At 38.7% G+C, this 20,034-nt stretch overlaps 1 protein-coding gene and 1 long non-coding RNA gene across 13 annotated transcripts in view; one reads left to right on the top strand and one right to left on the bottom strand.

Moving 5' to 3' along the window:
* Positions 1-4,385: 4,385 nt before the first annotated feature.
* DTD2 (D-aminoacyl-tRNA deacylase 2) lies at positions 4,386-18,307 on the bottom strand. 5 transcript variants are annotated; one of them, XM_084969044.1, is made up of 4 exons: positions 18,186-18,307; positions 14,289-14,358; positions 12,395-12,437; positions 7,542-9,720 (listed from the first exon to the last, which is right to left on the bottom strand). In XM_084969044.1, exons 1-4 carry the CDS (start codon positions 18,294-18,296, stop codon positions 9,717-9,719), a joined length of 228 nt encoding a protein of 75 aa, XP_084825170.1. In that variant the 5' UTR covers positions 18,297-18,307; the 3' UTR covers positions 7,542-9,716. The 5 variants fall into 5 exon arrangements, with proteins under 5 accessions (XP_084825169.1, XP_084825170.1, XP_013833588.1 ...); XM_013978135.3 differs by having other exon boundaries at positions 9,581-9,720; positions 18,144-18,307; XM_084969043.1 differs by lacking the exons at positions 7,542-9,720; positions 12,395-12,437 and adding an exon at positions 4,386-4,529 and having other exon boundaries at positions 18,144-18,307.
* The window catches only part of LOC102164814 (uncharacterized), a 71,256-nt gene continuing 69,287 nt past the window's right edge, over positions 18,066-20,034 (top strand). For all 8 annotated transcript variants that reach the window (XR_014810697.1, XR_014810698.1, XR_014810699.1 and 5 more), the window contains exon 1: positions 18,066-18,127. This is a non-coding gene — a long non-coding RNA (uncharacterized LOC102164814). The remainder of the gene's footprint in view (positions 18,128-20,034) is intronic.

The following is a 20,034-nucleotide window of genomic DNA, read 5'->3' as shown; positions in this document are numbered from 1 at the left end:
GATCCAGCAATCCTATGCCTGGGCATCTATATGGAGAAAACCATGACTCAAAAAGATACATGTACCCCAACTGCATGCACTATATACCATAGCCAAGACATGAAAGTAACTTAAATGTCCATCAACAGAGGAGTTTGTAAAGAAGATGTGGTGCATATATACAATAGAATATTACTCAGCCAAAAAAAGAATGGAATAATGGCATTTGCAGCAACATGGATGGACCTAGAAATTATCATGCTAAATTAGTCAGGCAGTGAGACACAAACATCATATGTTATCGCTTACATGTGGAATCTCAAAAAAAGGATACAATGAATTTATTTGCAGAACAGAAAGAGACTCACAGACTCGGGAAAACTTATGGTTACCAAAGGAGATGGGTTGGGGTGGGAGGTATGGACTGGGGGTTTGGGATGGAAAAGTTCTAAAATTAGGTTGTGATGTTGGTTGTGCAACTGTAAATATAATAAAATTCATTGAATTAAAAAAATCTGAATTCATCTTCAGTAACTCGTATAATTTTTTTTCTTTTTTTTTTTTTTTTTTTTTTTTTTTTCTTTTTTTAGGGCTGCACCCTCAGCATATGGAGGTTCCAAGACGAGGGGTCTAATCAGAGCTGTAGCCACCGGCCTACGCCACAGCCACAGCAACTCCAGATCCTTAACCCACTGATCGAGGCCAGGGATCGAACCTGAAACCTCATGGTTTCTAGTCGGATTCGTTTCCGCTGCACCAGACGGGAACTCCAACTTTTTTTTTTTTTTTTTTTTCTGGTCAAACCTGCAGCCTATGGAAGTTCCTGGGCCAGGGATTGTATCTGAGCTGCACCTGCAACCTACACCACAGCTGGGCCCAGGGTGCTGGGCCAGGGATCAAACTGGCAATGACACAAAGACAAGCCAGATCAGTAACCTACTGTGCCACAGTGGGAACTCCTAGAATGATTTTTGATATCTCCCTTTAGCTTTGCCAAAACCAATCAACTGCCCTGCCCTGAAGTGCATTTTTCTTCAAAACACTTTCTATACCCCCAGTTATGTTTATTCCCTTGTTCACAGTCATTCCCATGTTGTAATTGAGCCCTAATCCCCTTACATCTGCACTCCTCAAACAAAACAAAACAAACAAAAAACAAAACCCCCAAACCAATCTGTCTTTCTCCCACAAAAATTTCTTGTTATCCTTATGTAAAAAAACAACAACAGAAAAACCAAATGGGACCTAATTAAACTTAAAAGTTTTTCACAGCAAAGGAAACCATAAACAAAATGAAAACACACCCCACAGAATGGGAGAAAATATTTGCAAATGAAGCAACTGACAGGAGAATAATCCTGCCAGGTCTATCCACCTCAAAACTGTCTTAATTATGTCACTCTTCTTTTTAAAAGCCTTCAATGGCACTTTACTAGTCCAGACAATGTTTGAACTGCTCTCCTCCAACCCTTGAGCCTGTAGAAATTCTATCCACTCTTAAGTTGCTATACCTGGCATATGGAGTTCCCAGGCCAGGGATCAGATCCCAACTGCAATTCAACCTATGACAGGTGTGGCAACACCGGAACTTTAATCCATTGTGCTGGGCCAGGGGTCGAACCTGTGTCTAGAGGCCACTGATCCTGTTATGCCACAGCGGGAACTCCAGCAACACCTGTTTTAACACAGGGATTCTGCACTCTAGCCAGAAGCGTCTTCCCTCTCTGCCACTATTCTATAGCTCAAAGATAGCATTGACCAAGTATCAGTGATCACACAGTACCTACCTCATTTCTGTGTCTATCCTGTCCCCTACTAGATGGTAAATTCCTTGGGGTTAAGGGTCATATCTTGAACAATTTGTATTTCACACAGCTCCCAGCTTTACTGCTGACTGCAGATTCTAAGGACTATCACTTTTAAGTGGAGAGCAACTATTCATGATACAGTATTAAGCAAATGTTAGAATATATTCAACATCAGGCTTAAAAAAAGGTGTATGCATACAATAAAAAAGAATCAAAGCCATGAGGACTATCTGAATGTAATCAGGATATAAAATAATCCAGGCACAGAGAAAATTAAACCACGATGATCACACCTACTCATTAAAGAGACTTACCTAGGGGCTCAAAAGTGAATTAAAAGAATGCCTTTTAAGAGTAGAAAGTGTGTCTGAGTTTACCTACGTTAGTTGGAGCGAAGGATGGCACTTAGTATAGTCAGATGTAGCACAAAAAACTCCATATCTCCTCCTCAAAAAAAAAAGTCCACAATTACTTTCCCAGTCCCAACTGTTTATAACAATATTAGCTAATGTTTCTCAGATACTGTTACATAGGTTCTGGTGCATTTTCTACATAAATTCTTCTTTCCACATTCAGAAAAAAAGCCAAAGTAAAGGTCAAATTTTATTAAAGCTTCTTAAGAGAAAAATGCTAGTTAGCTCAGTGTGAAGAATCATTCATACAGAAAAGTCCAGTGAGAAGAAGTAGTGTCATATTTATCATGATGTTTGCTGTTTGTGAGGCATTCCACAGAACTGCTTTATTTTGTAATTAAATGAAGAAGGGTCTTAAAGCTTGTTGCATCAAAATTCATATCTATGGAGTTCCTGTCATGGCGCAGTGGTTAACGAATCCGACTAGGGACCATGAGGTTGCGGGTTCGATTCCTGGCCTTACTCAGTGGGTTAATGATCTGGCATTGCCTTGAGCTGTGGTGTAGGTTGCAGACACGGCTTGGATCCCGAGTTGCTGTGGTGCTGCTGTAGGCCGGTGGCTACAGCTCTGATTCCACCCCTAGCCTGGGAACCTCCATATGCCACAGGAGCGGCACTGGAAAAGGCAAAAAGACAAAAAAAAAAAAAAAAAAAAAAAAAAAAATCATATCTATAACATTGTTTTTTGGCCACACCTACAGCCAGGGATCCAACCCACAACACAGCAGTGACCCAAGACACTGCAGCAATGATGCCGGATCCTTACTCTTTGAGCCACGTGGGAACTCCAAAATTCATGTTTAAAGATAAGGACATTTCTATTTGATTCACGAAAAGTTGCGGTTTTTTTTGTTTTGTTTTGTTTTTTAAGGACTCAGGAGTTCCTCTTGTGCCTAAGCAGTAATGAACCCAACTAGTATCCATCAGGACAAGAGTTTGATCCCTGGCCTCGCTTATTGGGTTGCTATAGGCTGTGATGTAGGTTGCAGACCCGTCTGAGTTCTGACATTGCCGTGGCTGTGGTGTAGGTTGGCAGCCGTAACTCCGATATGACCCTCGGCCTGGGAACTTCCATTTGCTGAGGGTGCAGCCCTGAAAAGACAAATAAAAATTAAAAAAGGACTAAAAATACAGGTTTTATTAAATGAAATAGTTTTTTCTTCTGTATTTTAAGAAGGGCTTGCTTTTTACACACTTTTTTTTTTTGTAGGTACATAAATACAGTTATGCTATATTAGAAAGATACCATAGAGTAAACCTTAAGAAAATCTAGTTAAACAAAATTCAACTGAGTAAATTGAAGCTCTAATAGGCTTTATTAGGAAACTGAAGAAGAAGGCTACATTCCATCTAGCAACTAGATGGGCTCTCCAAAGGGTTGTACAAAATGGGAGGTTTTTATAAGAAGAAGGATGGGCCAAGGAAGCTATTAGCAAAAGAAAAGAAAGGATTATTTTTAGGCCAGGAGCTTTTGTGGGAGGAAGGGGAGAAGGGAAAGGTGAGGGTTTTATTACACAGATGGCCTCTTCTTCCTCTGGAGGATGGAGAAAGCCCACAAGGCAGATTACTTCATTGTGCTGACCAGAAAAGTCCAGACTGGTAGATTACAGACTACATTTCTGGTGAAGGTTGAAACAGCAATTAGGTTAGGTATTAGATCTAGGTGTGGTATCATGGGTTTTAGTACAAGTGACACTATTCTGGGCCTGTGGCTTTTCTTTTTAACACTCTGATATCATAAAGTAATAAAGAAATGAAATAGAAACTGCAGTGCCCACATTTGTGTTGAATCTCAAAAGCCTGTTTTAGTTTGTCTATAACTTTTCCGGTGTTGTCTATTATACTAAAGCAAGGAGTAGAGGTATTATACTTGTGTCCTACACATTCCAACCTCTCTTTTTTCCTTGATGACAACGAAATCTATGTGTGAATTACTGGTAAAACTGAACCCAAATCAAAAGTATTCTAGTCACTGACGCATCTCCATGTTAATTCAGGTTACATTTACTGCAAATTATTGATTGTGGACAACAAGGTGCTATGGAAAGACTGTGGCAGATTAAGAAAAAAATTGCATTATACCACATATGCTCATTGTTACATTGTCTCTGCCCAACATTGTTTATATTCTTGCAGTTAAGATATATGAACATTAAAAACAAACAAACAAAAGCAAAGTATTCAGTCTCATAAGAAAAATGTTACAAGTTTGAAGTTCCCTGGTGGCTCAGTAGGGTAAGGATCTGGTATTGTCACTGCTGCAGCTGGGGTCATTGCTGTGGTGCAGGTTCAGTCGCTGGTCTGGGAACTTCTATTTACCCTGGGCATGCTGGTCACAGTCAAAAAAAAAAAAAAAAAAAAAGATGTGTCAAGAGTGGGACACCTATAATGCCCAGAAAGGTAGAGACAGGAGAAATTACTGTAGGTTCAGAAGAGGTTGATTTGAGCTAGATATTGAATGATGGATTTAGAGGAGGGCAGAAAGCAACATATATGAGCATGATCTAAGAGAAGTGTAATAGAGCTATATTGGATAAAGGAATAGAGGAATAGTGGGAGAAAGGGTTAGAAAGTTGATCTGGAGCCAGATTATAAAACTGTACTCCCAGCATTAGATGTCTGGGCTTCATTCTGAGTAACAGTGGTCCCAGAGATTCCAGTATACATAAGAATCATGTTGGGGAGATTGGTGACCAGATAGATTATATGACTCCTGAGATTCTAATTCAATATTAGGATGGTCCTAGAAAATTGCATTTGGTAAAATCTTACACTTCCCAGGTAATTCCTGTACAAGTAGTCCATTGGCACACTTTGAAACACTTCTATCCTAAGACAAAATATTAAGAATCTTTTTATAATTCTACCAACTCCTACAAATTTTACTCAAATTTCCAATAAGCTTGAAAACACCTAACCGCTAGGCCAGTCTCTTCAGTATTTGGGTCACCTAATTTTTCTTCAGTATTTGGCACCGACATTGTCACATTATCACTGTTTACTTCTTGAAAACTATCTTTTCTGTTAACAATATATTTTCTGGTTCTCTCTACCCTTCTAACCTCTGTAGTAGGCTCTGGACTCTCATGTGCCCTTTTTTTGTTTTCTCAGGATTCTGACTTTAGTCCTCTACATTTCTTACTGCCCGATTTCATTCACTCCTAAGGAGTATGGAGAAGCTTCATGCCAACCCAGAAGTTTAGACTTTGTCTTGCAGATAGAAAAGAGTTACAGGGCTTCCCATTGTGGCTCAGTGCTAACGAATCTGACTAGTATCCATGAGGATGCAGGTTCGGTCCCTGGTCTTGCTCAGTAGGTTAAGGATCCAGATTGCCATGAGCTGTGGTGTAGGCTGCAGACTTGGCTTCGATCTGGCATTGCTGTGGTATAGGTCAGCAGCTGCAGGTCTGACTCAACCCCTGGCGTGGGATCTTCCATATGCTGTGGGTGTAGACTTAAAAAAAAAAAAAAGAAAAGTTAAAAAAGTTTCTGAACAGTGGAATATCAGAGGAATGAATGTTCTAGAAACATTACCTTAGAAATAGTCTGATGAGGAGTTCCCGTCGTGGCGCAGTGGTTAACGAATCTGACTAGGAACCATGAGGTTGCAGGTTCGATCCCTGCCCTTGCTCAGTGGGTTAACGATCCGGCGTTGCCTGTGAGCTGTGGTGTAGGTCGCAGATGCGGCTCGGATCCCGCGTTGCTGTGGCTCTGGCGTAGGCTAGCAGCTACAGCTCCGATTCGACCCCTAGCCTGGGAACCTCCATATGCCGCGGGAACGGCCCAAGAAATGGCAAAAAGACAAAAAAAAAAAAAAAAAAAAAGAAAGAGTCTGATGAAAAGGATTAGACATAGGAGATATAAGAGAAGGGAGAATAATTAGGAGACTATCAAAATAAACAGACATTTAAAGTCATCACCAGAATGAAAATGTGGCTTCAGAATGAAAATGTTACTTTTCTAGTAGTTTTTCCCTTTCAGAAAGTAGTCTTATTTCAATAAATTAATAGGTAAAGCACTTCTAGAAATAGTTTCACTATCACGTGGGTTAAAAAAAATAAACTGTAATATAACAATCACGTCCTCGGAATTTTTTTTTTTTTTTTTTTTGATAGTCGCACCTGCTGCATGTGGAGGTTCCTAGTCTAGGGGTTGAATAGCACCTGCAGCTGACACCTACGCCGCAGCAACAGTAACATGGCATCTGAGCCGCATCTGCGACATACACCACAGCTTGCAGGAATGCTGGATCCTTAACTCCTTGAGCGAGGACAGGGATTAAACCCACATACTCATGGACACTATGTTGGGTTCTATACCCACTGAGTCACAATGAGAAGTCTGAGCAATGTTAATCGTAGATAGTAAAAATTTGACCTATCATTCTAACACCAATGTGAATTCTTAGTCTCCAAAACAAGCGGCACAGGATTTTGTAGTATTTGGTAAGTTTTTTATAGTACTTGATTATAGTATTTGGTAAGTTTAGGTTTTTCATTGTGGAGTCAATAAATCATTAATATAGATATTATTCATTAACGCCATGCCTTCTTTTGACCTGAACTGATGAAGTAATGTGTTAATTTACTTTGAAAGATTATACTCAATATATTCAAACTCATTGGTAGCCCATGTCTTATACACAGTATTTCCTATTATTGAATCCATGAAGTTCCCAAATGGACAAATAGTATTTAGAAATGATATTCTAATTTAAACATTTTAGAAATCTAAAAAAACAGAGGCAGAAGGCACCTAAATTAGGTACAACCCTACTGTCACGTAATTTAGCAAATAAACCACATACTGGCTGTTCTTTTTCAAGTGATCCACACTGGAAGATGCTAAGCCTTTATAAAGATCAGTTTCTACTCTCACTACAAGGAAAGCCAGAGGGATAGAAATTATTCCTCCCTAATGTGTGATCTTGGGAAAATTACCTAAGCATTGTCTTACTTTCCACAGCACTATCCTCATTATATACTGTGAAGATAAAATTAGGTATCTATTGAAGGTTCTTTGAGGACCTTGGGCCAGAAGAGCTATAGAAAGCCAAGGTGTAGTTATTTTCATATCTATTATTTCTCTTGCTGTTTCCCTCCTGTTCTAGCCTCCTTGGAAATGAAACAAACTTGGCTGTCACCTTCTGCTTTATAACCCTTCAGGTAGCTGAAATTTCAAATCTTTTAAAAGGAGAATGGCCTGAACCATAAAACAGCAATCTAGGGCCATGAGTCAGCATTTCACCCACACACAAAATCAAAATGATTTAAAATAGGTAACACATAATCTTTTTGAAAGACATATACACCTCCTTGGAGAAGCTTTGAGAAAACTGGAGTTTTAAGTTTATGAATAGTTTATTACATTTCAATAAGGGTATTGCAAATCGATAACACAAAAGTTAAGGACAATGAGCTCACTACCAAGCCAGTTATTGATCCTCGAGTTCCAAAATAGAATGGTACAGGAAGGATATAGAGAAAATAGGATTTTTTTGTGATAACAAAAATGTTATGTATCTTAGGAACACAAACCTAAAGAAATTATAAGACCAAAGAATTTTCAGCAGCTACTTAAGATGTTTGTTGAAGTTAATTTCATCTTTTTGATAATTAGAACTATTCATTTTTACTCTTTAAAATATCTTATTAAGTCAGAGGAGTTTGCGAAAAATGAGTATTACCTTTTATTGATTCATTTACTTTTTCAACTTCTTGTAAATGTTCCTTTCTTGGTTTTAAAAACTCTTCCTTATTAACTATCTTACAGCACTGTCTTAGTCAGCTTGGACTGTTTTACAAAATACCATAGACTGGGAGGCTTAAATAACAGAAATTTATTTTCTTATAGCTCTGGAGGCTAGAAGTTCAAGATCTCGGCACCAGTGTGGTCAGTTTCTGGTAAGGATTCTCATCTTGGCTTGTAAATAGCCCCCTGCTCACTGCATCCTCAAAGAGTGGGCAGAGAGTGAGCAAGCTCTCTGGTGTTTCTTCTTATGAGGACAGTAATCCTATCATGAGGGCCCCACTCTCATGACCTATTAACCCTAATTACCTTCCAAAGGCCCCATCTCCAAATGTCATCATATTGGGGGACTTCAACGTATGAATTTGGCGGTGGGGATGGGGAGACACAAACATTCACTAATAGAATAAAATGATACTGGCTCCAAATCATTAAGTAGATAAAATGGAAACGAACAAGTCAACTTGTTTTCAAATAATAGAAAGCTTCCCTTTTATTCCTTTTGTAGCAATTTAAATCAACAAGAAAGGAACTTTCTAAAAAATTTATGAACTAACACTAATTTCATGAAGCACTAACTTTTAAAAACCAAAGAGAGAAAATAAGACATACCTTGTTTTGATAAAAAACAAAACAAAAAAACTGAAAACAGATTAACCCATTGGTATATTAAATAAAAATAAGTTTTAATTCCCCTACACCTTGTTCCTATTATCAACTAAAGATTCTTAAAGTAATATAAAGCACTTGGACATCCTTGGAAAGTAATATTAAAATGCACAATAACATTTCTATATCACATTTTCATAGGTATTAAAAAGGAATAGCAAATTTCTCATTCTTTCATTCCAAATATGGAAATCTGAAATACCAAAACAGAATTGACAAAATTATAATCAGTTTGTGCTGGGGTTTTCCTAATTTTAATACAAATAGTGATTTTTATTACCTATTACATACATTTGAGGTGTCAGAAATATATTTTTCTTGATTTCAACAAAATTTTCATTGCAAAATGCTTAAATACACCCCTCTAAGGACATTTCCACAACAGAACAAAGGGTGGGGGAAAAAATGTAATTGTAATGTATACATGTAAGAATAACCTGACCCCCTTGCTGTACAGTGGGAAAATAAAAAAAAAAAAAAAAAAAAAAAAAAGAACATTTCCAGTTCTTTTAATGGACCATAAAGTGATGAGAATGCACTTTTCAAATTTTTGAGTGTTAGTGTAGGGAAAGCAGGATGAAAGGTGACTGAGGTCCAGATTTTAGGTGACTTGGCAAAGTCATCCAGTTAGCAGGCTGTGGAGTTATGGATGGGATCCAGGATTTTCTTGTCTAAAAATGCTGCAGATTAGTGTATTCAAGAAGAAGGGGAAGAAAAATCTAATTACACCCCAAGATCAATTTATTCCAGAAAACAGCTGTAGGAACTTACAATTTTTCAAAACTCAATTAGGTGTGTGTATGGTCCATTGGTGTCTAGTGTTAACACCTGCCTGTTTCCGTAAGTGCCGTGTTCCACCACAACCCCAGCTTCAGCACACTTGCTATTAGCAGCTAATTCTTTTTTACAAAGAGATACAAATTGGGAATAAAGTTCTAACCCTTCTTCTTTCCCAGAGTTAGAGTGATACTGCATGTTTCTTCCTTTTACTCTCCCCCCAAGGGTGGCTTGAGGGATGATAAGAATGTTGCCAGGTAGATCCAATATAGAGACGTGCTTGCCAGTTTCGGTTTCACTCAATTTCACATTTAACAGTGTATTAACTGGGTGGGGAAGAAAGGGAAAACATTTTGAAGTAAAAAACAAATATGAAGAAAACCAACAATCTTCTAGTCAGCAAATCTCATGTTGAATATCCAATTTGTCAGCTCATGATTTTTACGCAAAGTTTCTATTTAGATTTTCAATACTGCTTCAGTAAGCTAAGTGATCTAAGCATGAAAGACAAGGCAAACTTCATGCAGAAAATGGAAGGATGTTTTAAATCTGACTCAGACGTTGCGATCTAATAATAAGATCATCCAGAAAGGAGTAAAGGATTAAATGTATACTGGAACTTCAAAATATTGTTGCCCTGGGGGATACATGAAAAGATTTGATTTTGCCTTTTTGCTTCTTTTTATATTTCAAAGCAAAGTCCACTGGGAAAAGACCATGATAGATGCTCCTCATACCAAATTCTGCTTTATAACAAAGAATATTAAATAGAAAACTTAAGTGCATTTATTTTAAACTTTTTTTTTTTTTTTTTTTTTTGGGTCTTTTGAAGGGCTGTATCTGCAGCATATGGAGGTTCCCAGGCTAGGGGTCCAATCGGAGCTGTAGCCTCCAGCTTATGCCAGAGCCACAGCAACTCAGGATCCGAGCCGTGTCTGCAACCTACACCACAGCTCAGGGCAATGCCAGATCCTTAACCCACTAAGTGAGGCCAGGGATTGAACCCGAAACCTCAGAGTTCCTAGGTGGATTCATTAACCACTGAGCCACAGTGGGAACTCCTATTATGTTAAACTTAATTGCCAAGAGTTTTACCCTGAAAGGTTCCAGGTTCAATCCTGTTGTAAACCAGCTGATTATGCAGTTTTTGTAACCTCAAAGGCATTATTAGCATGAATTATCATTTTACCAATATCACCTGTGGAAGAATAACGGTGAAAGCAAGAATCATCAGAAATTCACTGTCAACTAAAAAGTAAATCCAGTGGTATAGATGTTACTGGCTATCTTAATACATATATATGAGAAAATATGGTATTGTTATTTTATGGCATTTATAAAATTATATTCTGATGGCTAATAAGTGTCAAAATAACCATAAATAGCCATGTGTAGCTAAAAATATAAACTTAGAAAATCTTTACATCTCAACACCACCAATTTTCAAAACAATAAACCCAAGAAATGCTTAATATAAACACCCTTGGGGTCTTCCTACTTCTAAAGGGTATAAATAACTTCTGCTTGTGAAGAACAGTCCTGAGAGGACAAAAGGTAAAAGGAACTATTGAAACCTCACACTCCTGTGTGAATAATCAGGCTTGAACAGGTACACTTTTTTGGTAGGGCAGTCAATGGTTTCAATTATCAGAGAGCCTGTAGTAAATATTATCAAGGATTCAGTATGTCCACCCCCCTCTACAAATCAAGGAATTAACCTGGTAAAAACCCGCCAAGGTGAACATCCAAATGAATGCCTAAGCAAGCTATGCTTACATGCTATCAATTTTCATTTAACTAACATCTATTTTAAAGTACCTCTAATTTTCAGGAATTCCCGTCGTGGCACAGTTGTTAACGAATTCGACTAGGAACCATGAAGTTGCAGGTTTGATCCCTGACCTTGCTCAGTGGATTAAGGATCCGGCGTTGCCATGAGCTGTGGTATAGGTTGCAGATGTGGCTTGGATCTGGCATTGCTGTGGCTCTGGTGTAGGCCAACAGCTACAGCTCTGATTAGACCCCTAGCCTGGGAACCTCCATATGCCGCAAGAGCGGCCCAAGAAATGGCAAAAAGACAAAAATAAATAAACAAATAAATAAAGTACCTCTAATATTCTGTTACAAATAGGACTTTGCTATATAGCCAGTAGTCCTTATTGACAGCTTCTAAGGAAACTGTAACTCTCCAGAGCATTTCATTCCACAGAAATCACTATGCAGCAATCCAGGCCTCAGGCTAGTAAGGAGGCTGTTTTGAAATAACAGGCCAGAGGTACATACAATTTATTATACTTCTACACCTCCCTCTACTGGCTCTAACTGAGAATTCAGTTAATGCTGTTGATACACAAATATCAGTATGCAGAAGTAAATATAACACAAACACAAATGTCAGTAAGAATTAAAATGAGACAATGAATTAATGGCATGTCAGAAAAGCAAAGATCTTAAGAAAGGTTATCAATCAAGTACCTCTAATGATGTATATGGCAAGTTAAGCTTTGACAGGCCCCTGGATCTCAGTCCAATTATACTGAAGATGAATTGAGGGAGACTTTGCACATCTCTACATTAGCCATGCTATTTCAGACTTCATGGATATAACTGGTTGTCATGTTCCCAGAGGTACATGATTTGATTGGAAAGATCTGAATCCATGAAATAAGTATGAGGTAGGATTTAAAAGAATCCCATCACCCTGGCTTACTTTGCCTCCAGGAATAGAGGGAAGAATAAGCTCCTATTATCAATAATAGATGGACTTATTTTGCTTATAACCCCCTAGTTATGAGCATTCTAATCACCAGTAGATTGTGGTTTTTTTTTTGAGTCTCAGTTCTTTACTGGGAATCATGATAAATACAAGCTTTATGTTAGACTATCTACTGAAAGAGTTAAGGCAGATCATCTCAGTGTTTTTTAATTGACCACAATTTCATGCACGGATTCAAAGTGAACTCAGAAAAACATACATGGAAGCACAAACGATTTACTTACCATAAAACGAAATGCAGTTTGGATTTTGGTTGGTTCATTTTGGCTTATTACAATTAAGATCCATTTAAGAAAATATAAAACAACTTTAGGAAGACAATCTTTAGTCATAATGACAAAATTGCTCTTCTATTTTTGAAGATTTCTACTATATACTTTTTATGGTCAATAAAGCTTTAATTCAAGGAAAAAACAGAATGTCCAGTACCTAAGCATTAAGTCCTGGCAATCATCCTTTATAACAGGAGCCTTCATTTCGTTTTCTCTTTGAACCCTTTAAAGCTCCCTATTATCCCCCAGCTTCAAATTTCAAACTGTAACAGTTACTGGCTTTCCATTTTCACCTACTGTCCTGCCTCAAGTCTAAAGTTTCATCCTCTGACAAAGGTGTCATACATGTTTGATGTCTCAGCATAAAATCCCCTGAGAGTTTTAGCCCTTTGTCCCAGATGTTCCTCCCTGCGCTGTTTACTCATGAGCTCCACTATTTCAAACTCTCCTAGGTTAGCTTCTGCATGTTTCAACTACTCATCTGTATACTTTATATTTCTTGTTAATCCAACTAATGGGTATCGTCTGTACTAATGAAGCAAATATAACGTGTCCCTAACCTTAAAGACAGCTCCATTACTTCAAACTTTTATTTATTTATTTTTTGGACATAATTATTATATCAAATACTGTCTTGAGACGTATTTTATTTGGCTTGGTATATCTGAACATATATATTTATCACAAGGAATGTGCAGTGTTATGGACTATCTCAGATACTGGAAAGCTGCAGGCAGGTATATTATTGTCAGAAATGCCTGAACACTCAGTCTGCTTTCTCTGCCCTTGGAGGAGGTGTGGTTGTGATGAAACTGAGCTTGGTTCAAGAATTGCATTTAGGAGTTCTCTTCATGGCTTAGCGGTTAACGAACCCGACTAGGATCCATGAAGATGTGGGTTTGATCCCTGGCCTTGCTCAGTGGGTTAAGGATCCAGCGTTGCCATGAACTAAGGTGTAGGTTGCAGACCCAGCTTGGATCCAGAGTGGCTGTGTCTGTGGCTGTGGCCAGTAGCCACAGCTCCAATTTGACCCCTAGCCTGGGAACCTCCATACTCTGCAGGTGTGGCCCTAAAATAGCAAAACAAACAAAAAAATCATATTTACACAATTAGTGGAAGTTCTGTAATAATGATGTAAGCCTGATCTGTACAGATTTGATGGGAACCACATCTTGTTCATATACTGTTACCTATATGACCCTGTTAGGGACTCTGCAAATATTGGAAACTATTTTAAGAAATGGAGCATCTGTTTCTCCCTATGTGGCCACCCTGCTTCCAAAAAGTTTCTGTATCCTTGGCTCAATCACAGTGTGTTGTCTCTGTGTGTATGTGTACACACTTTCTTATTTTTATTTTTGCCTTTTTAGAGCCGCCCCCGCAGCATATGGGAGGTTCCCAGGCTAGGGGGTCTAATCAGAGCTATAGCCACTGGCCTACACCACAACCATAGCAACGTGGGATCTGAGCCTCGTCTGAGACCTATACCAAAGCTCAATGCGGGAGCCTTAACCCACTGAGCGAGGCCAGGGATTGAACCCACAACCTCATGGTTCCTAGTCAGATTTGTTAACCATTGAGCCATGATGGGAACTCCTGTGTTCACTCTTCTAAATCAATCTATAAACCATCTGAAATGCTGCAAATATTTTAAAAGTATTTCACCACATTTGCTGACATTAACCTCTGGAATAGGCAAATTGCTAAATACAACAATAGTATACAGAGTTAAGTCATTTATAACTTACCCACCAGTACAATTTAAGATTGTGCCCCTTCTGGTTCATCTATCTATTGCTATTCACCCTCACCTTTAAAAAAGAAAGAACATCAAACAAACACGTACCCATTTTTGGAAGAAGTTCTTTATCAGCTCCCTTGAAAAAGCACACATAGATCACTAATCCTCTCTGAATCTATGAGAAACCACAATAAATTCAGATTAGAAAGAAACTTCTATATAGAGATACAGAGGTACATGAATAAACCTTCACAACTGTTTCTATGTATATATAAAAGGTTAAATGCAAAATAAGAGAAATAACTTTCAAAATAGATTGAATTTCTTAAATATGTGAGAAAATAAAATCTTTTTTCAATATTCAGTCACCTCTTTTATCATTTCTTTCAAAAATTAAGTTTAAAATGTAGCCAAGAGCAGTAAAACCCTCAAATTACACTTTCAAACTCCTATTTCTAATCAAAATCATTAGGACTATGAACTAGCATCCTCCTCCTCCTCAAGTAAGACTGATAGAAACATTTAGTTTGGAGGAGCCCATTTATTTAAAACCAAATGAATTATCATTATATCAGATAAGGCTGATACATAAATAACACTGTAACTGATGTCTTTTGACTTATTCTTTGTTCCACTTAATGCACTTACTTTCAGATAGTGAAAATAAGAAATACTGATTCTATTTCAATAAACTCCAAGAAATTACTATCCAATTTTTTTTTGTTATTTTTGTTAATGCTTGAAATACACAGTGTTTAAACCTTGGAAACTGCATTCATGTTAAGTTCTACATCAAGAGGTCTGTTATCAGGAATGTAAGCTTATTTATTTTGTATAATGACTTGGATATTTCTTTATTAGCTCTTGTAGGAAAGACTACATGGAAAAGAGACACTTGATAAATGACTGATTTTGCTGAGTGAATCATTATGTTTTTTTATTTTGTAGTTTAACTTTTTTTTTTCTTTTTTTGCTTTTTAGGGCTGTGCCCTTGGCATATGGAGGTACCCTGGCTAGGAGTTAAATCGGAGCTGTAGCTGCCAGGCTATGCCACAGCTGCAGCAACGCAGGATCTGAGCTGCATCTGCGGCCTACCCTGTAGCTCACAGCAATGCCTGTTCCTTGACCCACTGAGCAAGGCCAGGGATGGAACCTGCGTCTTCATGGATGCTAGTCAGATTTGTTAACCACTGAGCCACGACGGGAACTCCCTATTTTGTAGATTAATCTTTTGAGTTCAAGAACTACTATAAAGTTTAAATGGGTTAATATTTGTAAAGCACTTAAAACAGTAGCTGGTTCATAGTAAGAGCTATATAAGTGCTTATTAAATGAGCATGTAAAAAGAAATTTAAGGACTGAAACACTTTTACATTTTAACTACAAAAGCATTTTACAGACTCTTTTGTACACAATACGGACTCAATTTATCTGGACTAAATTCAACAATATTTTACAGGCTCTATGTGTTACCTAAACAGTCCTCTATGTAAGTATAAATGTAGCTCAGCACTCGCACCTGATTTACCTGGAAAAGAAGTAACCTTTTAAAAGTGGAACTGTGCTCCTGGAAAAAGCAAGTGCCTCCAATGCACACCTATAATAAGGAGCTAGCAGGCTGAATGATACAGATAATTGCACCAGTGCCACAGGTCTCTCCATTGGGTTTATTTCAGCACAGGCCAAAACCTCAAGCATATTCATATGTGGACACATGCAATGTCAGAATTAAGTATCTAATTATTTGCAGAAATAAACCCCTGTCCTTCCCATTCACCATACTATCTCCTTTTTAAGGTGTTTTCTTTTAGTTTATTCCAAAATCTCTTAAACTGTGACCTACAAATTCCTCTCTTCAAGTTGAAATCACTTTCCTTGTAGCTTCTTTTGATATAAATAGAACATTTCAGATATATAGGAAACCACAGATAATTCTCACTGTAGCTTAATGAAATTCACCTCTGAGGAAGAGCATTAGCCTCTGAAAGCAAAAAGCCTAAACAAATGGAACTAAGAACACGAAAAGTAACCTTCAAATCTTTGACAATTAAAAAAAGTCTTTTAAAAATTAGAACTTTAAATAATAGAGGATGTCTGAGAAAGGAAAGAATTTACTCTCTCACTAATTACTTGTCAGCTCTTTATATTAATTTAGCCATGTGTGGGAATGAAAGAGAAATAAAATAGCTTTTAAAGTTTTTAAACAAACTCATAGTTTAGAAGGTTGCAATAAACTTGTGATTCTGCAAAAGGAGATATGGCATGAAGAATATAAAAAGATATGGAAGCATGGAAGAAATCTAAGTAATGAGCATGTCCCATGAAGCAACTATAAAAATAGGCAATTCTTTGGATAGCATGGCAAAAATAAAAAGAATAAAATTTCAAAATATGGAAGAGAAAAATTTAAAAGGTCACAATAAAAGTAAGAAATACTAAATGAATTTTTGAGATGAAAAAGGGGAGGGCAAAAATATCGGAATGTTTGTGCTTATGAATATTTCCAAACTGGCAAAGAGTAACAGATTGTGATTTAAGAATAACCGCCCACATATATCGTTTATGGGTAGCATTTAAAGTGATGACTAGTAGTCTGTTAAGGAATGCTAGATCTGGGACAGGACTTAGCAGATACGACAGATGAAATGAAATGCTCCTATATTAAAGTTTCTGAATACCTCCAAAAGTCTTTACTACTATTATTACAATTTTTTGCCTTTTCATTTCAACTTACTCCAAAAATAAGTCGAGGGCCTTAACGAATATTTCACGTGTTTTTGCATGGAATTATGCACAGGGTCAGGCTGCCTTTTTTTTTTTTTGGTCTTTTTAGGGCCGCACCTGCGGCATATAGAGGTTCCCAGGCTAGGGATCAAATAGGAGCTGTAACCTCCGGCCTACGCCAGAAGCACAGCAACTGCCAGATTTTAGCTGCGTCTGTGACCTACACCACGGCTCACCGCAACGCCGGATCCTTAACCCACTGAGCGAGGCCAGGGATCAAACCCACAACCTCCTGGTTCCTAGCCGAATTCGTTGCCGCTGCGCCACGACGGGTATTCCCAGGGTGGCCCTAAAAAGGCAAATATTCAAGTCGAAGGGCATCATTGGTGTAAATGTTTTAAATTCTTTCGAGGAAATATGATAACAATGCAACATTATATAAAAGTAGTAGTCTTTGTTCCTAGTTAGAAGTAATTCAAAATTTTAAGTTTCTTGAAAAAGGCAGTGTTTCATGGGCAACAATCTCATGTCTACACTAACACCTAGCTGCAATCAAAAGGGAGTTCAGGAGTTCCTGCGGTGGCTCAGTCCAAAGGAATCCAACGAGTATCCATGAGGAATACTATAGTATTCACGGCCTGGCTCAGTGGTTTAAGGATCCAGCCGTGCTGTGGCTGTGGTGTAGGCCAGCGGCTACAGTTCCAATTCGACCCCTAGCCTGGGAACCTCCATATGTCTATGTCTGGATGCAGCCCTAAAAAGACAACAAAAAAAGGGAATTCCATGAGATCTGGAACATGAGTCTAAACAAATCTGGAAGACTGCAACAAATATAACCTATAAGCTCCAATCAGATAAACACAGGTCTCCAGCAGCCCAAGCAACACGCAGGGCATAGCAAGCCTTTCTGCTCTTTTGAAGCAAATGTCTGAGACTACTACGCCCAACGTCCCCTCACTCAGGTAGGCAGAAGGTGAGGGGAAGTTCCAATTCCCTGAGTCCCAAGCAGAGGACACCCTCTCCCGCTGGGAGAATGAATCTGAAGGAGAAGGTACCAGGGTCAGTGGGGCAAGATTGAGGAGACAGGAAAAGCGAGGCCGGCAATGGAGGGTACTGGATAGTTGACCGGGCGGAAGTCCAGCACCGCCCACTGCACGTGCCCGTCGCCACGCGGCCGGCTCGGAGGGAGACGCGGAAGAGCAGAGCACCGAGACAACGCGGTAAGAACCCTCCTACCGCGCCAGAGAATAACCGCAGGAGCTGCGGGGCTGATGTTACCTCCACCCATTGGGCCGCGGCGTCCCCCTCGGCGGGGCGTACTTGCAGCCGGGCATGCAAGCACTGCTGCAGGAGCGCCCGGGCCTGAGGTGTCCGGCCACTTTCAGCCATGGCTCAAGCCCGGGAGGGGATAGCCCACGGCTTCCGGCCACCCGCCGCACAGGCGGGCGGGGCGCAACCCGGCAGAGAGCAGGCCTGTTCGCCCATAGCCACGCCCCCAGAAGGGCGCGGCCTCTGCCTGGCTTTCGGTGACCCGGATGTGCGGTCTTCAAAGGCAGTGTGTACTAACCCTTGCACCGAGGCTACCCTTCTCAACGGAGGCTTTGAAAGGAGTTATAAAAGACCCAGCGGTTCTCTTCCCTACATACCTTTTAAAGAAACATTTTTTTCAGCTCAGAAAGCTCAAGTTTTCAGACGTTGAAAAATTTTAAATCTGCCTAAATCCATATTATACCCATTTTGAAGCTAGATAAATAGTTTGAGTCAATTGAATTACAAAGCAAGGGGAGATGGAATTGAAAGCTATAAATCTTTCAAAAATTTTGTTTACTGTAATTAATAAAACAATGCTACCTCCTCTGTCAGAAATGCTGTAAATCATTCTGTTTTCGCAGTTGCGGAAACGTATTGATAGGCTATGTGTATGCATATTTGGAGATCAATCTTTTAGAGAATATCATTGCTAAAAATATTCTTATATAGGAAAGTTGTGTGATAGTTAATAATTTTTAACATACTACTTAAAAAACGACAGATTCTGATGCTTATAATGATATTAAATTTTGTGATGTTTCCTGTACGTGTTAGAACGTATATAAAATTAAACAAGGGCTTGATTTTCTTTCCCACATAACGTATTCCTTAAACCTGCATCAGATTAGCGTTATTTTTCTATGGGCTTAGAGGCTTTAGATGAGGAATAATAGTGTTACTCTGACTGCATTATCCAGGTCATTGATTTGGGCTCAGTTGGCACAATATGCCTATACATTCCCGTCTGTTGTTTTAAAAGATGACATCACTGACAGTGTTGCTAGCCATACAAAGTAGTGTGACCGAAGAAAATAATCCATGCATAATCAGAAGTCCTTTCTATATAGACTTGAAGCTGCCTGTTAGCTGGTTATGTTGCAGGCTGCCTTAAGCTTTTTGTAAAAACGGAAAACAAAATTTTTATCTGTTTGCTGCATTGCAGGGATTCCTACATTTGTTAACATTTGTCGGCCATGCACAGACAGCTTGCATTGTTTGCACCTTTATGTCTCTTTTCTTTTTTGCATGTTTCTGTCTCTTTAATGTTTCACTCCCAGACTCAAATTTTACAGGGTTGGCTCAGACATAGAGGCCCTTGGTCTTGACCCAGAATAAGAGAGGACTTTAATGTCCCTTTGTATATGGCGGTAGTAGATGGGGAGGTCTCTGGAAAATAGTTTATTGTTCCCAGAAATTTTTACACAGTGAAGGGACTTCAGCAAATTGGGAAACTCTTCCTACAAATAAACGGAGCCTAGTTGATAATGGTTAACCTCTCGGAAAGCACCAATTACTTTAAACCTTCCTGTTGGATGAAAATCTCCTGGAAATTACTGTAGGTAATAATTGGTTATGCCTCACTTATTCTTTGCTTCTACCTGCAGAGGGCAGTAGAGAGTAGGCACCAAAAAGAAAGTATTTACTTTCCATATTTTACTTTGAACGTTGTCTGTTTCCACAAAGAATTTAAGAAAGCAAGCCATGCCTGCAATAAAATAGTGAAATGTGAATAAAAATAAAGCATTATGGGTAAAGAAAATAGAATATACCAGTTGGAATGGGGGAATCAAAAACAAATAGATGAGACTGGTTCTTG

The sequence above is a fragment of the Sus scrofa genome, chromosome 7, assembly GCF_054392235.1.
Source record: "Sus scrofa isolate SSC_HxYL_T2T_F1_AM1 chromosome 7, Sscrofa_HxYL_maternal_Yorkshire_Landrace_v2.0, whole genome shotgun sequence".
Taxonomy (NCBI): Eukaryota; Metazoa; Chordata; class Mammalia; order Artiodactyla; family Suidae; genus Sus; species Sus scrofa.
The sequence above is the reverse complement of the archived record's forward strand: the minus strand, read 5'-3'. Positions and strand labels throughout refer to the sequence as shown.

Bases quoted from the DNA above. Each gene is read 5' to 3' on its own strand.
- DTD2 (XM_013978134.3), bottom strand. From the start codon at position 18,296: ATGGCTGAAAGTGGCCGGACACCTCAGGCCCGGGCGCTCCTGCAGCAG. The intron at 14,359-18,143 runs GTAGGAGGGTTC...GGTTTCTCATAG, and splicing joins TGCGGTTATTCTCTGGCGCG to ATTCAGAGAGGATTAGTGAT. The intron at 9,721-14,288 runs GTACGTGTTTGT...TTCCCCACCCAG, and splicing joins AGAACTTCTTCCAAAAATGG to TTAATACACTGTTAAATGTG.